The sequence below is a fragment of the Schistocerca americana genome, chromosome X, assembly GCF_021461395.2.
Source record: "Schistocerca americana isolate TAMUIC-IGC-003095 chromosome X, iqSchAmer2.1, whole genome shotgun sequence".
Classification (NCBI taxonomy): Eukaryota; Metazoa; Arthropoda; class Insecta; order Orthoptera; family Acrididae; genus Schistocerca; species Schistocerca americana.
In genome coordinates, this window is record NC_060130.1 from 93614563 (window position 1) to 93641009 (window position 26447).

At 39.8% G+C, this 26447-nt stretch overlaps 1 protein-coding gene across 2 annotated transcripts in view; it reads right to left on the reverse strand.

Moving 5' to 3' along the window:
• The window catches only part of LOC124556650, a 637832-nt gene that overhangs the window by 364176 nt on the left and 247209 nt on the right, over nt 1-26447 (reverse strand). For both annotated transcript variants that reach the window (XM_047130615.1, XM_047130616.1), the window contains exon 10: nt 15959-16176. In XM_047130615.1, the coding sequence (XP_046986571.1) occupies nt 15959-16176 (218 nt within the window). The remainder of the gene's footprint in view (nt 1-15958; nt 16177-26447) is intronic.

Here is a 26447-nt window from a genome sequence, read left to right on the forward strand (position 1 = left end):
TATGAACAGATGTAATTTCAGTGAATGACATGGTAGAGGATGCACTGGTGATTCAATGACACATATTTTCTGGCATAGTTGAGGCTTCATCATAGACTGCTTCTTTGAGTGCTCCCAAAAGAAATAAATCAAAAGGACTCAAATCAGGTGACCTTGCAAGCCATTTGACAACAGAATTTTGTCCTATCCAATATCCAGGGAAGTTCTCACTCAGTATTTGGGTTGCAACACAGGACGGGGGAGCTGGACAACCATCATGTTGCAGCCACATAGACTGTTGAATATCCAGTGGTAGCTCTTCTAGAAAAAGCAGCAGAATGTTCAACTGAAAGTGTGTGTATGAATGTCCATTTAGAACACCTGAGATGAAGTAAGCTCCCACAACATAATTTCCTATGATGCCACCCCATATTTTTACACTCCACAGCCATTGATGTCACACCTGACAAAGTCACCGAGGGTTTCTGGCTGCCCAGTAGTGCATGTTATGCAAATTTACATTGGTGTGTTTAGTTAACAATGTGTCATTGATAAAGAGCACACGTTGGAAAAATGTATGGTCATCCCTCAATTGTTGAAAGGCCAACCAACAAAATTCTGCATGGTGTTCAAAATCATGGTCATCAAGTGCCAGATGTAATGACAGATGATAGGGATTGAAATTTTGTCAATGCAGGATGCAAATGAGACTCATCTGGCTGATTCCATATTCCTTAGCAATATGTCTCACACTACTACATGGATTCATTAGCATCATAGACAGAACAGCTTCTTCGTGTTCTCGGTCAGGTGTAGTCTTCTTTCTTGTCCTCTTTTTGACATTCAAGCAGCCTCTTGGCACTATCATTTTAATAATTCATGCGATTGCCTAGTGCATCAGACACTGGCTATCCAGATATGTGGGCCTAAACCACTGCACTACTTTTATAATATTGCTTTTAAATTCACCATATAAAAGTAGTACGTCCAACTTCTTATAGGTGTACATGTCTGCAAGCAATGAATGTTGAAGCAGAAATAAGTGGCCTGTAGTACAGACAAGTAAACAGGTAAGTGTATTGACATCTTGACACAGCATAGCACAAGAGGTCTGCCTGGAGGTGTTTGCGCCACTAATGGCAATTCTGGTCACTTGCTCTCAAATACTAAAATATTCCTCAAATTTGTTCTGACACGTTTCAACAATATTAACAAATGATATATCATTGTAATTGTCTTCTAAGAGCTACTGAAAGCAATTATAAAAAGTATTTGATTCCATTTAAAAAAACGTACTTGCTTCAATACCTCCACTGATAAGAGCTTTAAAAACATTGACCAAAGAAATACTTGATGAAATAAATCTGATGTGAACAGCCTGGTGTGAGTGCACAAAGGACACAACATTTTGACAATTGATCTTCTTGCCATCATCAGGTGTGCTGGTGTACATCAGCACACCTGATGATGGCAACAAGGTCAATTGCCAAAATATTGTGTCCTTTTTACACTCACATCAGGCTGTTCACCTGAGATTTATTTTGTCATGAAATATGCCTGGAGAAATTGAAGAATTACAAAGAAATACTTGCCCCCTGATGCTCTAACACTTGCTGAAAACCATGTTCCAATTCGTTTAACCGTTCACAAAATAAAATGGGTTTTATGTCTTATGTCTCACAATGTATGCAAACATCTATCATGATCCAACCAGATGGCTTCCTCTCTCATTCCATTCTCCTATTCTTTCTTTCCCCTAGCATTGTCTTCTCTTCCTTTTTCAACTATTGAATTCAAGTCCTGCATCACAATTATGTTTTCATTTGCCTTAACTATTTGAATAATTTCTTTAAGTTCTTACATTCTTTATTGATTCTTAGCCACACAGATACCATCTAATTGATAATTAATTTCATGTCATACATTAGGAAGCATTTGTGAGGCCCAGAAAGAATTTTCACTATGTAGCAGAGTGTGCATCGATTTCAAACTTAATGCCAGATTAAAAGTGTGTACCAAACGAGGACTTGAATCTGGGAACTTTGCCTTTCACGTGTATGTGCCCTACTGACTGATCCATACCAGAATGACTCATAGCTTATCTCTGTACATTTTCTTCTACCAGTATATTTGCTCCAACTTTTTAAAAGTTCTCTTGTATATCTTGTGGGACTAACACTTTGGAAGTTAGAAGAAGAGGAACTGATGAAAGTAAAGCTGTGAGATAGATTGTGAGTTGTGCTTGGATATCTCAGTCACCACGTGGAAGATAAAGGTCACACAGTTTTAATCTGCGAAGAAGTTTGACATGAGCAGTCGGTGAGACAAGCTCATTATAAATGCATGTTCTGAGTTACAGAATTATCTTTAGTAAAGGAGGCACATACACAAGGTCTTTCACAGAACCCCATAAAATGATTCCGTGCCTGCTGGGTCCAGAGATCTAGGTGACCAAGAGCAGCACACAGTATTATCATGTCCAGTATGACTGATATAATGATTTGTAAGATGTTCATTTAAAAGTATGTGCTGTTTTATGATTCACTGCGCTTTCACAGTGATTGAAATTTCGGCCTTTTTTGTACATTTTTTGTCATTCTTATTGATGTATCACTATAGACTATGTGATCAAAAGTATCCGGACACCTGGCTGAAAATGACTTACAAGTTCATGGCACCCTCCATTGGTAATGCTGAAATTCAATATGGTGTTGGCCCGCCCTTAGCCTTGATGACAGCTTCCACTCTCGCAGACATCAGGTGCTGGAAAATTCTTGGGGAATGGCAGCCCATTCTTAACAGAGTGCTGCACTGAGCAGAGGTATCAATGTTGGTCGGTGAGCCCTGGCACAAAGTCAGAACTCCAAAACATCCCAAAGGTGTTCTATAGGATTCAGGTCAGGACTCCATGCAGGCCAATCCATTACAGGGATGTTATTGTCGTGCATTATGAACAGGTGCTCAATCATGTTGAAAGATGCAATCCACATCCCGAAATTGTTCTTCAAATGTGGGAAATGAGAGATCAATGTAGGCCTGTGCTGTGATAGTGCCACACAAAACAACAAGGGGTGCAAGCCCCCTCCAGGAAAAACATGACCATACCATATCACCACCATGTCCAAATTTTACTGTTGGCACTACATACGCTGCCAGATGATGTTCACTAGGCATTCGCTATACCCACACTCTGTCATCAGATCAGCACATTGGGTACCATGATTCGCCACTCCACACAACATTTTTCCATTGCTCAGTTGTCCAATGTTTACACTCCTTACACCAAGCAAGGCATCATTTAACATTTACCGGCATGATATGTGGCTTATGAGCAGTGGCTTGACCATAAAATCCAAGTTTTCTCACCTCCTGCCTATCTTTCATAGTACTTGCAGTGGATCCTGATGCAGTTTGGAATTCATATGTGATGGTCTGGATAGATGTCTCCCTATTACATATTATGACCCTCTTCCACTGTCAGCGGTCTCTGCCAGTCAACAGACGAGGTCGGCCTGTACACTTTTGTGCTGTACGTGTACCTTCACATTTCCACTTCACTATCACATCAGAAACAGTGGACCTAGGGATGTTTAGGAGTGCGGAAATCTTGTGCACAGATGTATGACCAAAGTGACACCCAATTACCTGACCACATTCGAAGTCTGTGATTTCTGCAGAGCACCCCATTCTGCTCTCTCACAATGTCTAATGACTACTGAGGTCACCGATATGGAGTACCTGGCAGTAGGTGGCAGCACAATACACCTAATATGAAAAACGTATGTTTTTGGGGGTGTCTGGATACATTTGATCACATAGTGTATATTAAATAGTTATAGCTGTTGTAATTGCTACATTTATTCTGAATTACCTTGTTTGCATGACATAATTGTCACACCTTCCACAAGACAGGGAAATATTCAGACTTTTTCTCAACTGCAAGTACTCAAGTTGAAAACTAGTTTATTGGTATAAAAGTTTCTTTAACCCTTCTACTGTATACCTTGAGTTTCTTTTAAGTCGGGATGGCATACAGACCAAACAGTAACATCCTGGTGGTAAAGCTTTGAATCTGAAAATGTTAAAAGTTTTTCCGAAGAAAAAATATACTGTTATATGCATTTTATTTGTCTTGTAGCAGTGATTTCACATCCCCCCAAAGAGCTGATAAAAGTGGACACAGTTGAAGCAGATGGTGGAATGTAATCAGGCTTTCATGTTACTGACAGAGAACCATAGATCTGTGCTCTGTCTACACATTTACATGCCAGTCAAAACTTGGATCTTAACAATTTGTGCTCCTTAACATGGCATTGATGCTGTAATCTTGCATTTCATTTCCCAGAAAATTGTCTGCTTCCAGTCCAGACTTCTCAGTGGCAACTGTCAACATACTCTTTGACATTGGAAGACATTGGGTAGTGGAGTTCTACTCTTTGAGAATGAACACTTAGTGAAACCCTGAATTAATTAACCTGATTTTAAGGAAATCCCACTTTTAACAAATATTTCTCTGGGTCCTGGTGAAACTTCCATAAGAACAATATTATTCTTCCCCATTTTTAACAAACTGTGCTTTAAGGAAAAAAATCCAAACACTCTGTAAATTAAATTTCTTTTTTATGCAATTCCTAACATGTCCAAGTGAGTTTCTCATTTATTTCAGTTTCACACTGGTTGTACTTTGTGTCATGTGATGGCGATATATGGGAATCCGTTCTTTCAGTTGACATGTATCTAGATTGAATTCCATTGTAAGGATGCCAGAAAAAAATGTTGAACCAATCAGAAAGTGATTTCTGCCCTGCCTGCCATGTGACTTTGGTCACGTGATCTGATGCCACAGTCATTGAGTGATGAAGCACAAGCCATGAAGTGTTGACTTTGTTACAGCCAAATTTATAAGTTTTCTACTTCTGTGGAGCTATGGCCTGCAAATGTAGGATGCTTACAATTAAGCAGATGCTGATGATTACCCACAATGTCAAAGACAATCACAACATAAACCTTTCGGACACGGTGAAAAAGTACAATTTGGCACCATATTAATGGTGAGGCATTGTCAAAAACAAGGAAGTGTTGTCAAATGCCAAAGCTAGCAGTTCCTCTGGATGAAGAAGGAACAATACATACATGCCAACATTCAGTGATGTGGAAATAATTCTTTTAAAATGGTTGCAAGGAATGCGAACAACTCTACAAGAGAAGGCTTGGAATATCATCAGGAAGATCAGTGTTGAAAATTTCAGTGCATCAAACACATGGTTAGATTGTTTTTAGAAGCATTACAATCTCTCATTTCAGAGTGTAAGTGGAGAAAGTGTTGTGTCTAGACAAGACAGCCTAGACACAATGAGAGGAAGCCGAAAGGCACGCGCTTAAACTCACGCAGGCTGGTGTGAGGTCTGAAACAGGATACGTAATGAATGCTATAAAGAAAAGTACGTAGCTTCTGGGATACTTAACTTTAATCCACATTTGTAGAACATCGCTCTTGATGACACATTAATAGAATCTCAATATCAATTGAATTCGGCGCCTTGCTAGGTCGTAGCAAATGTAGCTGAAGGCTATGCTAACTATCGTCTCGGCAAATGAGAGCGTATTTGTCAGTGAACCGTTCCTTGCAATGTCGGCTGTACAACTGGGCGAGTGCTAGTACGTCTCTCTAGACCTGCTGTGTGGTGGCGCTCGGTCTGCTATCACTGACAGTGGTAACACACGAGTCCGGCGTATACTAATGGACCTCGGCCGATTTAAAGGCTACCACCTAGCAAGTGTGGTGTCTGGCGGTGACACCACAGAAAGTGAGGCTGTGGATGCAGAAAATGTAAACCACTGGAAGAACACTACATTTCTGCAGTTAATACAGGGTTGTGAGCACAGAGACAATTTCAGTGCAAATGAAACAGCCTTTTTTTACAGTTTACTTTCTATAAACACGTATTCTGTTAAGGGAGAAAAATGCCATGGAAGTAAAAAAGGCAATTAAAGAATAACTAAGCTACTGTGTGTAAATAGAGATGGGAGTTAAAAATTGGTGCCACTGATAATAGGGAAATTTAAAACTGCTAGGTGTTTCAGAAATATTAAGACATTACCTTGTACAAATGAGTACAACAGCAATGCCATGATGAGGTCAGCAATCTTTACAAGATTTATCTGGCATTTAGATGCTAAAATGGGTGCAGCAGCTATAAAAATATTACTTATGATTGTCTGATGCATTGCATGTCCAAAGGAAATACCATTTCTGAGAAATAGCAATGTTGTGTTTTTTCCACCTAACTGCACAAACCATCTCCAGCCTTTGAACCTGGATATAATACACTCCATTAAAGCCAAATACAGGGTAGCAGTTGTCCAGAAATCAATTATATTCCTTGAGAGGAAGGAAGTGATGAGGCTTAAGATTTTACAGGCTATACATATGTTTGCTACTGTGTGGAATTTTGTAACACAACAGACTGTGTTAAATTGTTTTGCAATGGCTGGTTGTGATATATCAATTGCTGATGAAGACAACATTGTTCCACAAGAAGAATGGAATAGAATCACAGATGTTTCTGAAAATTTGACATTCCAGGCCTTTGTTTCTTCAAGACCCAAGATGAATGTGAGCTTGATGCATAAAACTATGGTGAAGGAACACTGTGGGGTAGAAAGAGGTGGTAGCAATGATCATGAAGAAGAAGAAGAAGGAGGAGGAGGAGGAGGAGGAGGAGGAGGAGGAGGAGGCCATTGCACCACGTTTTGTTTCTGCTGTACAATGCACTGTCAGGAAATACTTTTTGTCATTTAATGCAGAGGAGTGAGTTATAACAAACATCAACCAACTAGAGTGACAATTTCTGTGATTACAGTATGCTGGAAGAAGGAAAAATCAACACTTCTTTATTTAAAAAAATAAAGAATGTGTTCTGCAACAAGTGTGATTTACGTGCATGTTGTATTTAAATTTGTAGCAGATTATTGTTAAGTTTGTGACTAAATATCTCTTATGTCATCTAAACATTCTTGAATTATGACTCTAGGTCACTCTTTCTGTGTACCTAGCCAAAACTCCCATTTAAGAAAAACCCTTATATCAGGAAAAAAAAAAAAGTACTCAAGTCCCCAGTGATTCATTAGAAAGGGGTTTTACTGTGCTTCTCATTAAGTGGTCATCCCTCAATCATTACAAATGTGTGTCCTGATACTGATTCACTCCAGTTACTTATAGATGTCTCACCAGGCTACATGAATATTTAACAGGTATTGACATAAAGACTGATCACCTCATCAGAAATTCATGAACTGTACAACACAGCAGACAGGAATTTTACAGTCATTAGCAAAATTGCTCTTGTCAAAACGTGGGGGTGCTTGCAACCCATATTGGACTATGTGTAATGTAATTTGGCTTGCCATGATCAACACATTGCCAAATATATTATACAATCTGCATGGGTTCCACCACGGTGAAGGTCATGATTATGATACTAATGACAACCTGTATGATCAATGACATTCCATGCATTGATGTCACACATAATGTCTGAAAGAAAAGACATCATATCCATATGAGTATCTAGTTCTGGCAATACTGGCCATGAGCTGCTTCTTCTGTGTGGATGCACACACATTACCCGAACTCTTACGGGACTTGGTAAGAATGTCTTCCACAAGTAATGAGTGTGGTGGGTAGGGACACTACAAATGTAGTGTGTGGACATATAAGGTGAGAATGTGGGTATCACGGGATGCATGCACTAGATAGTCCCTGCAGTTGCACTATCCTCTGTGCACTCGGTGGCTCAGATGGTCAGAGCATCTGCCATGTAAGCAGGAGATCCCTGGTTTGAGTCCCGGTCAGGGCACACATTTTCACCTGTCCCTGTTGATATATATCGACACCTGTCAGCAGCTGAAGGTATTAATATATAATTCTAAACTCATCAGTTTGTTGTATTAACAATGGTGAAGTACATTCTGCTCACACTAGAAATAAAATTCGCTAAAGGGTGCTGTCACAATGACCTGACACAAAGTACCATAATACAGACTTATCATTCCTTTAACCCCAACATTAACACACATGCTGGTGCAACAATATGGCTATTACAGAGTTCATACCACACCATGACACAACTTGTCCAATCAAGCCTGGAAAATCACAAACTGAACATATGTCCAGGCCATCAATAGCTAATCAGTCAGTCTCTGTTGTCTGCTGTACTAACAGTACAAAGATTTAATGAACAAGTGGGGCCTTGGCCTCAGTGACCACAATCTATCAATTAAGAGTTACGACAGCATAAGAAAACTGTGAATCAATGGTGGCCAAATCACTGTCCTTCTACCAAGGACTTGACTACATGGTTACATCATTTTCTAGTCCCGTTCAGTAAATTCCTTAGCGCCCTCCACTATAATAAAAATAATTATTAGCCACTGAAGTCAGGTATGTTGTTCTCAGCAACATGTTTCACATCTAGGTGGTTGGCACATGGCTACAGTTTAGCAATGGTCATTCATTTGAGTGGACATATAGTTGATAATCATGCCCACATGAAAGGTTTTGTAAGTTACGGCAGTGGTGGTACATTATGTGATTGCTTGCACATGTGGCCCTACCTACATTCAAGACAGCCATATCATATACCAGTAAGCTGTAACATTTGCTCATCCTTTTATGTGGGAATGACAACCAAACAGCTATCTGCCGTAATGAATAGCCATCACCAAACTGAGGCCAAGACTGAGTTGACTATCCACAGGCAGGACATGCTGCTGACTACATCATACTAATCTTCAATGACTGCTTCACAATCTGTGCCATTGTGACTGTGCAATGTCCAGATTTGTGTGGCATTCAAATGTGCCAGTGACCTGATGTTGGACTGCATGGGAATGTGAGCGCAGGTATGCTCATTGTTGATGTTCTGATTGACCGTATCTGACCATCACAGGGGAAGATCACCAAATTGTGCACCAAGGACATTGCAACACCTTCACATCTGCAACTGTCATTGAAGAGCAAGTAATGGATTCCTTGCAACATTCTGTGTCACCCCAACCAATGATCAGCAACTAGCAGCAGTTGGAATAGGGAAGTACCATGTCATGTATAGGTTGTCATTAACACCACAACACAAATGGCCTCATTTGTAGTGGTACCATAACCAGAAAGCATGCACTGCTGATGAATGGCATTGGATTGTGTTCAGCATTGGTAGTGTTCAGCAATGAATTGCAGTCCTGTGTTACTCTATATGACCGCCATTGGCACATATGTTGGCAACCTGGGGAATGGTCCCATTCTTCCAATATTTTGGAGAAATATGGTGGTGTTGCTCCTTACATCAGAAACTGGGGAGCCATTGGGTATCACTTCATATCATGGCTGGAAGTAATTGAGGGAAACATGACAACAAAAAAGTATGTTACAGACATCTTGCACCTTCAGGTGTTACCTCTCATGTGACAGTATTGTGGTGCCATTTTTCAATAGGGTAGTACTTGTCCACACATTGCACATGTCTCATGAACAGTCTATGTGATGTAGACTCCCAGGTCTATCCTTGATAGAACATCTATGGCTCCAGCTTGGATGTCAACTCCATCCCAGAGATAGTATCCTCCATATCTAGGACTAGTTACAACTGTCTGTAGGTCAGTTTGCCTGAAGAGAGGATACAATGACTTTATGACATCCTTCCCAACCAAGTAAATGCATTCATCCATTTCAGAGTGGGTGTAATATCACATTGAAAGGTGGGCTCATTCTGCCACATTCTCTGTAAATAATACTCAATTTTGTATAACTGAAATAATATCTCGTACCCTGTCAGCCCATGCAGTTCCATTTTGTTTTCTCCTCCTTTTCTTGTTGTTTCACCTTTTTTGGCCAGGCAGTGTAGCTGACTTAATAAAGGATTCAAATATACTGGAGGAGACTTCATTATCCATCTATTGTTTGCAACAATTATTGTAAGTGGTGGGCATGAAATGACATCTTCCAAATCAATACTAAATGCTTTCTCTGAAAATTAATCAGAAAAAATAGATCTGAAGTCCACTCATGATATACACTTTAAGACAAGAAAACTTATACACCACAAAGGAGTTATGCGAAGTGGTCACAAATTGATCATACAATGAAAAATGCAAAATTGTAAACTTTGGTGGCTGGTGGATGAAGGTGTGACTCAGTACTGCAATTTCACCATGCAGCTGGTGAGAATTGTAATCAGGGGTCATGATGATACCAAAGCATAGAGTCTTTGTGAATTTCACTTTGTGTACTCAGTTCGACAGTAACCATGCCTTGCATGAAAAACATACACAGATGTTAACACCTGAGAGAGGATGTGATGTTGGTATTAAAGAAGCCAGTTAGAGAAATTGGCAGATCATTCGACACTTGAACAGGAGTGATGCCACTATTTGATGATACTGACAGGAATGGGTGAACCATGGCTGAACACAGAGTCAAGAAGAAAGCAGTTGATCTAAATGGACAACAGAACTTGAAGGCCAAGCAATCAGAAGAGAGGCACTCAGAGTCCTGGACATATCATTGTCATCAGTTTGACATGCAACTGGTGCTACAGTGACCCCAACTTCCAGAAATGGTGATCAGCTCAAAGTGCCCCTTGTGGCTACTACCAGTGATCCCTGTACACCAACAAGCCCATATGTAGTGGTGTCAGGCACATTCAGCCTGTAATCTCATTGAATGCAGTAGAATTGTATCCCACTTTGAACTGAGCCTCAATAACCAGAAAAGATGTATCTGGAGATGCTGTGGAGAGATACCAATCTGACAATGAGGAGTGATGGTCTGGGGTACTATTTCATAGTAAGACCCCTTTGATTGTCATCTAAAGCTGGGGGGGGGGGGGGGGGGGGGGGGGTCAATTGATAGTGATCGGGCCAAATATCTCACATAATAAGCATCAAACAAAAAAACTACAAAGAACGAAACTCGTCCAGCACTATGGTTGGCTCGCTAGATGGCGCTGCCATAGGTCAAACGGATATCAACTGCACTTTTTAAAATAGGATCCCCCATATTTTATTACATATTCATGTAGTATGTAAAGAAGAAATATGAGTGCTTTAGTTGGACCCCTTTTTCACTTTGTGATAGATGGCACTGTAATAGTACCAAACGTATAAGTACATGGTATCACATAACATTCTGCCAGTGGGAATGGTATTTGCTTCATGATACATTACTTGTGTTAAAATGGACTGTTTACCTATTGAAATAAAGGTCGATATTGTGTTGGTGTATGACTATTGTGATCAAAATGCCCAACGGGTGTGTGCTACGTATGTTGTTCGGTATCCTGGATGACATCTTTCAAGTGTCCGGACTGTTCGCTGGATAGTTACGTTATTTAAGGAAACAGGAAGTGTTCAGCCGCATGTGAAACATCAACCACAACCTGCAACCTGCACATCAGTAGCAGACAAATTGCGCGAGAATTGGGAATCTCAGAAACGTCGGTGTTCAGAATGCTACATTGCACCTGTACCATATTTCTATGCACCAGAAATTGGATGGCGATGACTTTGAACGTTGTGTACAGTTCTGCCACTGGGCACAAGAGAAATTATGGGACAATGACAGATTTTTTGCACGTGTTCTATTTAGTGACAAAGCATCATTCACCAACAGTGGTAATGTAAGCTGGCATAATATGTGCTACTGAGCAACGGAAAATCCATTATGGCAATGACAAGTGGAACATCAGTGACCTTGGCGGGTTAATGTATGGGGCGGCATTATGGGAGGAAGGATAACTGGCCCCCAATTTTATTTATGGCAATGTAAATGGTGCAATGTATGCTGATTTCCTACGTAATGTTGTACCAATGTTACTACAAGATGTTTCACTGCATGACAGAATGGCAATGTACCTCCAACATGATGGATGTCTGGCACATAGCTAGTGTGCGGTTGAAGCAGTATTGAATAGCATATTTCATGACAGGTGGATTGGTCGTCAAAGAACCATATCATGGCCCACATGTTCACCAGATCTGATGTGCCTGGATTTCTTTCTGTGCGGAAAGTTGGAAGGATATTTGCTATTGTGATCCACCAACAATGCCTGACAACATGCGTCAGCACATTGTCAATGCATGTGCGAACATTATGGAAGGCGAACTACTTGCTGTTGAGAGGAATGTCTTTACATGTATTGCCAAATGCATTGAGGTTGACGGACATCATTTTGAGCATTTATTGCATTAATGTGGTATTTATAGGTAATCACACTGTAACAGCATGCATTCTCAGAAATGATAAGTTCACAAAAGTACATATATCGCATTGGAACAACCGAAATAAAATGTTCAAACGTACCTACGTTCTGTAGTTTAATTTAAAAAACCCACCTGTTACCAACCGTTCATTTAAAATTGTGAGCCACATGTTTGTGACTATTACAGAGCCATCTATCACAAAGCGACAAAAGTGGTCCAACTAAAACATTCATATTTCTTTATGTACTACATGAATATGTAATAAAAAATGGGGGTTCCTATTTTAAAAAACACAATTGATATCCATTTGACCGATGGCAGCACCATCTAGTGGGCCAACAATAGCGCCATCTGGTTTCCCACTTCAACCTAGAAAAGTTTTGTTCCATGTAGTTTTTTCGTTTGATGCTTATTTCGTGAGATATTTGGTCCGGTCACAATCAATGGACCACCCTGTATATCACCCTTACAGCACAGCAGTATTTAAATGATATTCTACACCCTGTTTAGTTGCCCTTCATGGCAAGCCATACTGGGCTTACATTTTAGCAAGACAATGCCCACACACAAGGCAAGAGTTTCTTCTGCTTGTCTTCATACTTGCCAAATGCTATCCTGGCCAGCAGGGTCACTAGATCTCTCCCAAACTGAATATATTTGGAGCATTATGGGCAGGACAGAGATTTTAAGGCTCTAACACGTCAGTTGAACAGAATTTCACACAACATCCCTCAGGAGGACATCCAGCAACTCCATCAATCAATTGTCCAGGGCTTGGTCGATTATTCATCTAAAACTGAGCTGAAATTCTTCTCCATAAGGGCCAGAAGAGGACCAATGTGTTACTGACATACTCAGTTTGTGATTTCTGTCTCATTTGGATAATTCCTTGGTAGTGCATAATTTTTTTGTCTTTGGGTGTATATTAAATACAAAGGCAACAAATAGACTTGTCCTCTATAGAGACGTTAGTATTGAAATTTTTATCAGTGATCTTGAAGCAGCTGTAGCAAAAAATCAGTATTGAACTATAAAGGGCAACTAGAACCAACATAAAAAATTATATGTTCAATAAATTAAAGAGACAGTACTGTCTTAGCTCAAAGAGGGACATGGAACATATAACTCTGGGCAGGCTAATGGAGAAGAATTTCAGCTCAGTTTCAGATGAATAATTGACCAAGCCCTGAAAAAATATATAAAAAGTAGAACAATTCATGGTGGGAGGGATCATTCAAAGTCTACAGTCTCTGTACAGAAACTTCTAATGAAAATGAGACTATTGCACTATTGCTGTAAAACAAAGCATAGAGCTATAGATAATGAGATATGAAAGAAAATGCACCTGGCTGCCAAAAGGGTAATATGTGAAGCCTTCAATGATCAGCATCATAGAATTTTATCCAAAGACCTCTCAAAAACCCCAAACAAATTCTAGTCATATGTTAAGACTGTGACTGGTATTGAAATTATAATGTCTAGACCCACACATATGATGCAGTAATTAAATATTGATCATTAAAAAGCAAAAGTATAAATTTTGAACTTCTTTTTCAAAGGTTCCTTTGCAAAAGGAAATGTAGAAGTACTACTTCATTTTAAATCTCTCACCACTACAGATATTAGTGATATACGCTGAAGTGCCAAAGAAACTGGTATAAGCATCCGTATTCAAATACAGAGACACGTAAATGGGCAGAATTTGGCACTGCAATCAACACCTATATAAGACAACCAGTGTCTGCCTTATCTGTTAGATCAGTTACTTCTGCTACAATTGCATGTTATCAAGATTTATGTGAGTTTGAATGTGGTGTGATAGTTGGTAAACAAGCGATGGGACACAGCATCTCTGAGGTGCATTCCGACAGACTTGGGCAATTCACGCAGGACAATGCAACACCTCACACATCCAGAACTGCTACAGAGTGGCTCCAGGAACACTCTTCTGAGTATAAACACTTCCACTCACCACCAAACTCCCCAGACCTGAACATTATTGAGCATATCTAGGATGCCTTGCAACTTGCTGTTCAGGAGAGATTCAACCCTGTTGTAGTCTTATGGATTTATGGACAGCCTGGCAGGATTCATGGTGTCAGTTCTCTCCAGCACTACTTCAGACATTAGTTGAGTCTATGCAACGGCGTGTTGTTGCACTTTTGTGTGCTTGCAGGGGCCTTATTCAGTATGGGGTAGGTGCGCCAGTTTATTTGGCTCTTCTCTGTAGATATTAGTGTAAGTGCCATTGAGAGACAGGTGAAACTGAACATAACTTCATGGTCTGATGGATTCCCTATCAGATTCATACAGAATTTGTGTCACAGTTAGCCCCTCTTTTTACCCTAATAGTATATTATGGTATAGTACATATCTCTTGAATAAAAAACTTTGTCCATACAAGAAGAGTATCAGAAGTGATCCACAGAAGCACCATCCAATATTTTTGACATTCATCTATTTTAGATCCTTATAACACATGAAATGTAATGAGGTATCTTGAACAGAATGACCACATTCACGCCTCCAGTTGCGGTTCTACATATCATCAGTTCCAGACTTTTGGTTTATGCAAACATTCTTAGAAAGAAAATCACAAGTTAGCAAGCTAGTGAAGTGACATAAGATCCCTTTTAAACCTGTTTAATCATTGTTATCAAAGAAAAAGGTATAGGTAAAAATGGTACTCTTAGTAAGGAATACATTTCGAGTTTGAGTGATAAAATTGAGATGCAGATGCCGACATCACAAAACGAAATACTTTATTAATGGAATCAAGCAGATGATTGGTTGTTTGGTTGATCCGGGGGAGTGAACCAAACAGCAAGGTCATCGGTACCATCAGATTATGGGAGGATGGGGAAGGAAGACAGCCACACCCTTTCATAGGTACCATCCTGGGATTTGCCTGAAGCAATTTAGGGAAATCACAGGAAATGTAAATCAGGATCACCAGATATGGGTTTGAACTGTCATCCTCCTGAATGCAAGCCCAGTGTGCTAACCACTGCGCCACCTCTCTCGGTAATCAAGCAGGCAGTCTGCTACTACCACCACCATTATGGCCAGTGAAGCAAAAAGAGAAGAGAGTGAAAACACAAATGGTATATGTCTTTTAACACCTCAATAGAGCAACAACAACTTTAGCTCCTCTAAAACAATTAGTAAAGAGAAAACTTGTTTTGTACATCTCTGCAAGAAATAAGTCAGAACAGAAATTCACCAAAGCCCTTTGGCATCAGAGCCTCTTGGCTTCACAGGAGGAGTAGTAATACCTATGAATAATATGTACTACTCTTTCCCTCTTCATCGTCCATGATTTGCAACCAGCTTGCATAGGCAATTTTACTTTTCACAGGGGCAACATTTACATCTTATACTTGATGAAATGTTAATATCTCAGTCTCTCCCGGTCTACTCCAGTTCATTCTCTCAGTCACCATATGATCTAATTTTTAGAGGATTTACAGTCCACACAAATCAACCAGTGTTAGAGTTATGAAACACCTTAACAGTGAAACAATATAAAGTATCTCTTGATAACTAATCATTTACTTTTCTTTCAGTGTAAGAGGGCAATGACTGCCCGTTTCCATTATGAAATAAGTATGGCAATATTTTAGCCCCTTCTTTATTTACTGTAGTGGTTTTGTTGTTACTTTCTTATTTTTGTAAGGTTTGGAGCACTATAGATACTGAAAAGTGAAAAATATTGACTCACAGATATGAATAGCAAGGATACTGGGAATCAGCCAGAGATGTTATTGTTGTGTAAAAGAAATGTTTCAACTGTGTGTTTTGTTCTGACTGCATGTACCAGTAGAGGCTTAAGAAACGTCCTGTTGTAGGCTGTGAGATAATTAACATGGTGAGAGCTGCAACTCTCATCTCTAAGTGCTCTGAATGATTTGCAAGTATTGGCCAATAAAGCCCATAAACCTGGAAAAAAGAAAATATCATTATTTCATTATAGGCATATATTCAAATTAAATATTGCATACATATGTATCACTCAACTTTGCATCCAAACACATGCTCAAGTTTGTTTACAGCTAACTTGAAATATCCCAACAGGTCCAGTACTATTCATAAAATAACTAACTAAATCTCAAGCCTTTGAAGTGATATTCTACTTTTTTGAGAGTGAGCGGAGGGTGATGGGGCAAAGAGACTGGACAATCTTTTACACACTAGACAGAAAATCTACTAAAGGCCAGGGCAAAGCATGATACACCAAGATAGGCTGACATGTTGTTGTTTAGACGAGTACTGCTGGAAGACATTTTCCATACAGTTGTTTCGAAAGTTTGCACACCTTTGCTGTCTACCGGGTTTCTTCATTCCTTTCTTTCTCCAAACAAAAAACTTCTGCCTCTGAATGGATGAGGTCCATTTGCCTTTGCATGTACAGCTGTGGAAATGCTACCATTTTCTAATTTATTATTTTTTCTAATAATTGTATCATAATAATAACTATTATTAACATACAATCAAACAATGGAAACTCCAAGTAGGATAATCAACAATGTAGTTGCAGACAGGCACAATTAAGAGACACTTACATAAAGCTTTCAGCCACAGCTTTCAGCAGTAAAAGAGAGACACACACCATTGACACACACAAGCAAGCACACCTCACGTACACCCAACTACCAACTCCAGCATCTCAGGCCAGAATGCCGGCACGAGATACTGTAGTTGGCCATCTTGTGTGCAGGAATCGTGCTTGTGTGTGTGTGTGTGTGTGTGTGTGTGTGTGTGTGTGTGTGTGTGTCTATTGTTACTAACATACACATAGATTCAGAATGATTTTCAAAAACTGAGCAAGTTAGCATAGCAGTTCACAAACTGGGTATGATCTCAGGAGGACTGTGTCTCAAATCCCTATTCAGCCACCTAGATTTATGTTTGTGGTAATTTTATTTATATTATTCAAGGCAAATGACAGGATGATTCATTTGGAAAGGACGTTACAATTTTTTTTCCCAATTCTTTACCAATATCTGCTTGTGCTATATTTTAATGGCCTCATTCTCAACAACTTTGCTTTGTTTTGATCTTCTATGGAGCTATAAGTTGTTTAAACACTTGAAACATGTTGTTTGTTAAACCCATGAATAACAATGTTAGGCCCAGCTGTCTGCCATTTTCCAGAGACAAATGATAAATGATCAACATATGTTAGATAACATACCATGAGGTATCCTTGCGTGACTGTGATATTTCCACCCTACAGTAATCTTTGGTAAGCAGAGTTGAACAGCTGTCAGAGTATTAGACAGTTGTTAAGGCTGTATATTTAGTAAAATGATATATTTATGGAAATAATAAAAGTAGGTTGTGTGCTGAGTGATTTGAATACTGAGAAGAATAGAAGAAAGTGTAAGTCTGTGTTGGTACTGTTGTGTTTAAAGTTAGTTGATGCATGGCTCCCAGGACTTATGATCACATTATTTGCTAATGGGAATTGGTATATATTGTTAGTAAAGGTTGTATACATGTTTACTTATTTTGCAAAAATAAGCAGATTCAATATAATAAATAGTGCTTCTCATATAAGTACTGAATGAAAAGAATTGTTTCTTTCTGTCTGGTAATCAACGTATTTTATGATTTTGTACATGACTGTAAAGTATTTACTTATTGACTGCACTGATAAGAGATGCATGTGCTGACAATAGGTGGCACAATAACAGTTGAGTGGAAAGGCAGCATGGCATGCCATGCACCCAGAATGGAATGTGGTTCTTGAAAGGTTTATCTGCAAAAGTCAAGAAATGGAAGGAACTACAAGATCAACAGGGTGCAGCATTCAGTGTGACACAGTACATCATGCCATATGGCAATAACAGCACAAGACAACAAACCAGTGCAGTAGTTTGCCTAGTATTGTTGCAGTAGAGTATTTGTTCACAGCTGTCACATTTTTGTGTTCCTTGGTGGTTTGGAATAATGTGTAATGATCAGGAGTGAACTGTATTAAGAAAAAACTTTACATGTTTATTCAAGATGTGATAAGTAATCTAGTATCCTTTCATCTACATTTACATCTATATCTACATCTGGACTCTGCAAACCACTGTAAGGGACATGGCAGAGGGTACATCCCATTTACCAATTATTAGGATTTCTTCCCATTCCATTCACATGTGGAGCATGGGAAGAATGCTTGTTTGAATGCCTCTGTGCATGCTGTAATTATTCTAATCTTGTTCTAATGATACCTGCGTGAGTGATATGTAGGGGACTGTAGTATATTCCTAGAGTCATCATTTAAAGTCAGTTCTTGAAACTTTGTTAAAAGATTTTCTTGGGATAGTTTACATCAATCTTCAAGAGTCTTCCAGTTCAGTTTCTTCAGAATCTCTGTGACTCGGATATTCATTATTACTGAGACAAGTGAGAAGTACAGTGAAGTCAACTGGGAAGAATGATGTGTGGGGGAGGGGGGGGGGGGACATGAAGAATGTGAGGAATCACAGAGAAAAGAGAATGAAGAATGTTGGAGAAAAACAATAAAATGGATTCACAAAATTTTGTCGTCATCATCTAGTAAGTCAAAAGAAGATAATTCAAATGTGAAGATGTAGAAACTGACAATCAAGTAGGAACTTCTGAATGACACAGATTTACAAAAACAGGACCAAACAGGAGCAGTGGCAGATAATAGTGAATAAATCTGACCTGAAACTGAAAACACAAGGTCACTACGAGTACTAGTAATATGTACCAGCAAGCTAAGAGAGGTGCAACTGCAATTGGTGCCAAGGAATAAGGTGCAGGAAAAAGAGCAAAAGTCAATAATAATAAATATAAAAATTAGGAAATACAAGCCCTTTTAGATTTATGAAGTGATGCTTTGCCTATTTTGAAAAATCTGTATGAGACATTATTGAGTAGCAGAAGCAAGTCAGTAAGTTTTCCTGTAAATAGACACAAAAATGTAATTGCAAATGGAGATTTAAGCAAACTTGGCAAAAATTACTGGATGTGATAATAGTGGGTGAAATACATGTAGCTTTAAGCAGGCTTCTATTGAAACATGATTTTCAGGTTTAAAGAATAATTTCCTAACAGACTCCTTTTGATCACATATTCTTAAGATTGTAAGGAGCCAAAATATGAAAAAAATGATTTTTTGAAATTTCCAGACTGGGAAACCGCCTCAAACCCAACATGAATATGCTACTAGTTATGGTCCTCCACCCACATTGGTACTGCATACAAGGGCAACAACTTTCCTTCCATCAGCTATTGCAGCCTCATTTACAATTATGGGGCCGTACCATTTGTGCCTGAACAATGAGACATATGATCTGCTATATTGGAAAACATTTTCACCCAACAACAAACCAGTGTGACCATAATACTTCACTTTAGTGAACAGTAACCTCAACCAATGATCAAATTCTTTAGTATTGGATATTACCTTAGTACCCCCTATCTAACATGCCTACAATATTCTCAAAAAGATGCTGATGTCATGTTGCACAAAACCAATGCATCAAATGGTCATGCAGATCCTTTACTACAACAGGCATGGCAACAAGACACCATCTGGATTCTGGAGACATTTGCATGGAATGATTGATGCCAGTATCAATTTAGACACTTTGCTGCTACACACATAGCAACAACAACTCATGCTGCAAGTTTAGCTAGCCTTAATTGCTCATAAAGGACAGCCATTATTCAAGTTGCTCCAAGCTGCAAGCAGATTGCACACTACTCTCATCTTGAGTGTCATGGTAGCTACCATGAGAACTGTCATTCCTACTGAAGACAGTCAGTCCATGCCAGATCAGTTCAATGAGCCACCTCCACCCAGCTACCATTGAGCATACCCAAAGACCTCCAAACTATCCACCCCACTGTTGAGAAGCTGGCTAAGCAGATAGACACACTGCAACTATTAACTGTGACTGTATGTAATGTGCATACACACCACACCCTGGTGAGACAGTCTCATAGTTATGAGCTACCTCGGGCAGACATATGTTGGTCTCACATACGTTTTTCTATGGCTATGAAGTGCACAAAATCATATATGCAATCTCATTTAGACACAACAGATTATGACATCTATCTACAGTGCCTACCACAGAGGGTTCATTGACAGTCTACAATACACAGGCCATTTTGAACTATTCATTGTGCTGCCAGGAGCAAAACAACACTGAACCCAGTACCTCCAACATGATTACACTCTACTCTTTAATAGAGACTGTTTATCACTGACTATCCTTCAGGCTTATTGTTATTAAATGACACAGGAGCAGATATCAGCATGTTTCCAGTCACATTCTCTTCTGATGATAAGCAAGCTGGTATGGTGCTGCTACTGGCAGTCAACAATTCTGTCATCCACAAGTACAGTCATAAGACTTTGGTGTTTGACATCAGACTCACTGATATCAGCAAGTGAACATTCATATTAAGTGACACTGCTTAACAATTTTGGGTGCAGATTTCCTCACACAAGCTGCTCTGACTGTGGATTTTGAGGATGCTTTCCTGATACATTCTGTAGTGGGTCAAGGTTTAGTGACACAAGATATTGAGCATCAGTGACAGAGGTGAGAAAAGGTCATTATTTTTTCAGGGGTGGAAGGAGGGAAAGCAAAACTTTGTGTGTGGGGAGTGGGTTCTTTCCTTGGTTCAGAGGGTGAGGTGTGAACAAAACATTGGTGGTTCTACTAACAGTCATTTATTGAAACATAAAACCCTTTAAACAAACAAATACAATATGTTTTAACTTGCTCAATTTGTCATGGCTGCAGAGTGGCTGAGTCATAGCGTGCAGATTCCGGGGAATGCTGATGCGGTGATGGCTCGTGTTGCAGTGGCACGCCGGCAGTGCATTCCTTATTCACTACCATACCCTGACTCAGTGTGATGACAGCACAGTCTTCTCCTTGTGAATTCTCTCATAGTATTATGAACAAACAGCTATGGCATGGCGTGGAGTGCTCTGTTCCAGTATGAAACCAGTGACCCTCAGTTTCGGCATCTTCTGGCAGAGTTATCAACTTCTAGGTTCACAGGTGACCCATTTGGTGACGCTGCAGTCCCTTCATCCTCACCAGCCACCTGGGTGAGTACCACACAAACTTCTTTCAGGTAACATCTGGGATGGTATCTTCTGCAGTGACCTATCGGTGCGATACCGACATCTTCTTCTGTTGGGCAGCATAGTGGCTAAGATGTTGTAGCAGAGTATGACATCCACTGACTAACCATTGGGTTTGTCCATCCATATAACCTTTCTTCATGTCATCTTGACCGACTCTTTGGTCATTGATCTATGCTTCTCATGTTGGGCAGAAACATGACCAATGTCAACACACATGCTGACTTTCCATTGATTTACTTCTATGCTAGCGTGGTCAGACATTGCCCTGTCATCCTCCTCTGCATCACCAGAAATGTCACGCATGTGAGTTCAGTATGCTGACTGATCCTGGAGCATTGACCACTGATGAGCAAACAGTACTGGTTGTTGTCCCCCTTGGAAGCATTGCCCATCTGCTCCCATTTATCTGTTGAAGTGCTGACTGCCTCTGCTCAAACTCCAATGGCCCTTGGCCTTCTCACATTGAGCAGAAACATGACCAACATCGACACACTTGCCGGCTTCCTTTGTTCAACCCTTGCTGCTTTGGAATATTGTGGCTTAATGTGTCAAAGTGTCTAAAATCTTCATTTAACCTATAATAAGTCTTTATGTATTTTTCTGCTTTTATCAACCATAAAAAACACATAATTATTATATATAATTATTATACACCCTACAATTCTGCCAATGGTTGCACTACGCCCAGTATAAATGGACATTTGACAACACACACCACTCACTGGGTAGACAACTTAAATATCTCTGTGTCAAATGACAAAAGGGGCCAGTGGAGGTCCTACCATTGCAACTTGGTATACAAGCCCCATAACATTGGAGATGATTATGCAAGATCTAAGTCTGAAACTACCTGGTTACATATTGAAAACTGTCTTAGAAGATACTCTGAAGGCCACAGAATGTGAACTACAAGCAGCCTGCAAAACATTGGAGATACCTAAGACACCTTCACAGTGTGACTTGGCCTCTCATACAGTGGTGTTTTTGGAAACACAATGGAATGTGAAGCCACTGAGTGTGGCCAAACACACAATGAGTCACTATATTCATACCAGCCCCATTGGATCATGCCAGAATGGCTACATGAGACCAAAGTTATTTTTGAAGGGATGCTTCAGGTTGAAGTTACATGCCATTCAGACAGCCCTTTTTCATCAACACTCCATCTACTATGCAAGAAGAATGGTTTATGGCATCCTTTTGCAAATCATTGTGCAGTGATCACCTGAAAAATCCCCGACAGGTACTAATACCAAACATCCAGGATTTCACAAGTGCTCCGGTGAGTACAAGCATTTTTAGTGTGATAAATTGCTGAAAAGTGTATAAGCACAGTCCAGTGGCAACCAGTAACATACCTAAAACTTCAGTGATAATGCCATTTGGACTGTATAAGTTTATGGCTATGACATTTGGGCTTAAAAACATGTCCCAGGTGTGGAAACATTTTTTTGGGTAAGGTTCTAAGGGGCCTTCCATTTTAACTCAACAATATATTAATATTTTCTAAACATGACCAGTTACATGAACATCACTTAAGGGTAGTGGGACAGAAGTTAACTGACTACAAAATTACTCTCAACCAAAACAAGTGCATTATCAGCAAATCTGGTACCTGTGTCAGCTATAAAGTGTCAGCACATGGCATCACATCCCTACCTGGGGAGTTAGATGCTTTACATGCCCTTCTGTGGCCACAGAGTCATCAACAACTGAGGCCCTTCCTCATCATGGTTAATTTTTACCAACGCCAACTCCCAGTAACTGATGCAGCACAAAAACCTCTCACAAATGCTCTGGCAGGCCAGAACGCAACATGCAAGTGCCCCTTCCAGCAGACACCAGAGATGGAAACTGCTTTCAAGGACTTGCAAGAAAGCCTTGTCAGTGCTGTGGTGTTCCCCCATCTCACTTCTGTGGCACACTTAGCTTTTGTTGTTGGCAAAATCCAATACACCATTGGTGCAGCACTACACCATAAAGTGAACAGACAGTGCCAACCCCTGAATTTCTTCTCCCAAAAACTGCAACCTGGCCACACATATTGGAGCTTTTTGCAATTTACAAGAGTGTCTGACATTTCTGATCCTTTCCAAGGACTGACCTGTGAGCATTTACACTGACCAAAAACCCACTGTGTCAGCATTTCAAAAGATCAGTAGTAAGTGCTCTTCATACCAATTCAGACACATCAAATACGTCTGTCAATTTACAATGGACATCCACCACATTCATGGTGCTGATAACATTATAGCTGACTACTTGTCTTGTATCAGCCTGTTTTGAACTACAGTCACCTCTCCATTGCTCAGTCTTTAGATCAACATCTTCAAATGTTATTGAATGACTGCTCCACTTGCCTACACCTCCAACTTTTGAAAGCTCTCACCGGCACAGCAAGTATATGGGGAATGCCTCTAGAAACAAACCAAGGCCTTCCTCACACCTCAGTTTCAACAGATGGCTTTTGGCAGTGTCCACAACCTGGCGCACCCCAACTCCAATACCACAATTGAGCAGATAATTGATCAAACATTATGGCCTGCAGTCAGGAAAGATGCACGCTCACATGTGCATGCAGCAAGATTGGATGTTATGTGCATGTAGATGTGGGACAATTTCTGCCATTAGTGATGAGGTTTGGCACATTCACATTGATCTAGTTGACCCTCTTCTCCCTTTTGAATGTTGCAGATACATATTCTCAGTGGTGGACAGATGCATATTGTGGACAGAGGCTGTTTTGACTGAGGACATATCTGCTGAAATGACTGCTAGGACGTTCATTGAGATCTGGTTGGCATGTTTCAGTTGCCCTCTACACATCACTGCAAACCAAGTGTGAAAGATTGAGTCCAACCTATTCAATGAACAGTTAAAATTGTGCAATTTCCATTGCCATCATACCACAAGCTACCACCTAGCAAAGAAAGGCATGGTTGAGAAATGGCACCACACTTTAAAGACCTCCCTAATGTGGAACAATGATGCTTGGACTCAAGCATTGCCCCTGGTTCTGCTAGGATTATGAACAGCCTTCAAAACAGGCCTCAGATCATTGTCAGTAGAGAACGTCTATGGTGAACCCCTGTGCATCCCAGCATACTTCATTGTTCCCTCATCACCGCCAGATGAGTCACAGCTTCCCCATCTGGTACAAAAAACTCCAGGAGCATGTAACATGGATGTGCCACCCTCCTGCATCATGCCACAGATCTCATCTGATTTTTGGGCATATGTCACTGCAGACAGCTGTCATGTCATGCTTTGCATGGGTCTTGTTCACCAATTGCTACATCCTATCAGCTCTAGAGCCTTCCCATTTCTACAGTAGGAAAAAGAAATGATGGATACTGTCCAAAAATGGCAAGAGCATCAATGTCTCCACAGAGTTTCCCACAGCATCACACCAGTACCAGGGGAACCACTGCATCACACACTTCCCTTGCTGTTTCCTACTGATGGCACATCTTCTGTGTTCCACTTCCCAGAATTAGATGTGTCATCCACTACAGTTATGTGTCCATCACACCCAAACCTCCACACATAAGCTGGCTGGCTGTGCAATCATGTTCAAATTCCTACTTATCCCCAGTGCTCCACAATTTAGTGGGGGCTGTGTGGGAGTGACCTAATTGACTAATCAATATGTGACAAGTGTGATGTTCCTTCAACTTTTTTTGCTATTTGATCTTTCAGTTCTTATTAGCTTGCTAATGTGTTCACATTGTGATTTTTGGCAGTTTGTAATAACTGTGAATATTATCATACTGATAATTTGTGTATGCATTTTATATGTAGACGGCAGTATTCCTACAGCCTGATTGCATCCATATCTATACTTTGTAAATAATTACAAAGTGTTGTGAAACTTGTTTGGAAGTTATAGCACATCCTACAAAATTCCATTTGAGTCTATCTCATAAAACTAACAAAGGTCTGTGAACCATTCAGGTAGTTTTATTAGCTCACAAGGATGGCAGATGGCAGGATGTGGAACACTGCAATATAGGCAGTGCATCAAATGAAACAGATCATTTTAGACAATGACTTCAAATGACAAGTATGGTTTCTGTTTCCTTAGTGTGTTGTAGTATTTGATACAATGATTATATCATAATTTGACTCTCATTTTATAATGATGATTTTATATGTCTCCTACTTGTGTCCAATATGCATGATAAGTTCTTCAAAATGGTGCACTCATATAAGTGTTATAGATTTATGTACTTTGGAATGTGTAGATCATATCAACCAAACATCCTTAACATTGAGTGATTATAAATTATTGATTAAAATAATACTTTTCATCAACACTAAATATAATTACTGTTAATATAAATACACAGTGTATGTAAAGTCCAGGAACACTTTCAATTATTTGTTGCACAAGAACCAAACATTGTACAGATATCATATATATGTCATTTTGAAGAGAAACCCTAAAAGGTTTTTTTTTTCATTTATAATGCCACAGCATAGTTTGGTAATTTGCCGATAGTCAGCACTAGTCGCAAACATAGCGAGTGCGTAGTGAGCTTTCTGTGTGTTGGAGTTTGACAAAATCAAATGTGCTACAGTTGTTCAATGGATGTTTAGAACCAAGTACGGTAAGATGCCACCAACAAGGAAAGCCATTTACCACTGGCACAACAAATTCGTTATGACGGGTTTGCCCGGCAAACAGAAGCAGACGTCCCAGTGTGAGTGAAGTGAGCAGGTACAAGAGACATGCATAAGGAGTCCAAAGAAATCGGTGTGTCATGCATCCTGTGAACTCTAAATGGCTCCAATGACAGTGTCAAAAGTCCTGCGAAAGAAGCTGTCTATGAAACCATTCAAATTGGAGCTAGTGCAGAAGTTCAATGATGATAACAAAGACACGCATTCTGACTTTTGTTCGCAGTTGCAACAACTGAATGAGGATGAGGATGGCATTGTTGATTGCTTAATTTTTAGTGACTAAGCCACTTTTCACACTAATGGGAAAGTGAACAGGCATAATTGTTGAATCTGCGGTACAAAGCATCCATACAAATGCACTGAATTTGAGCATGATTCCCTAGAGGTAAATGTT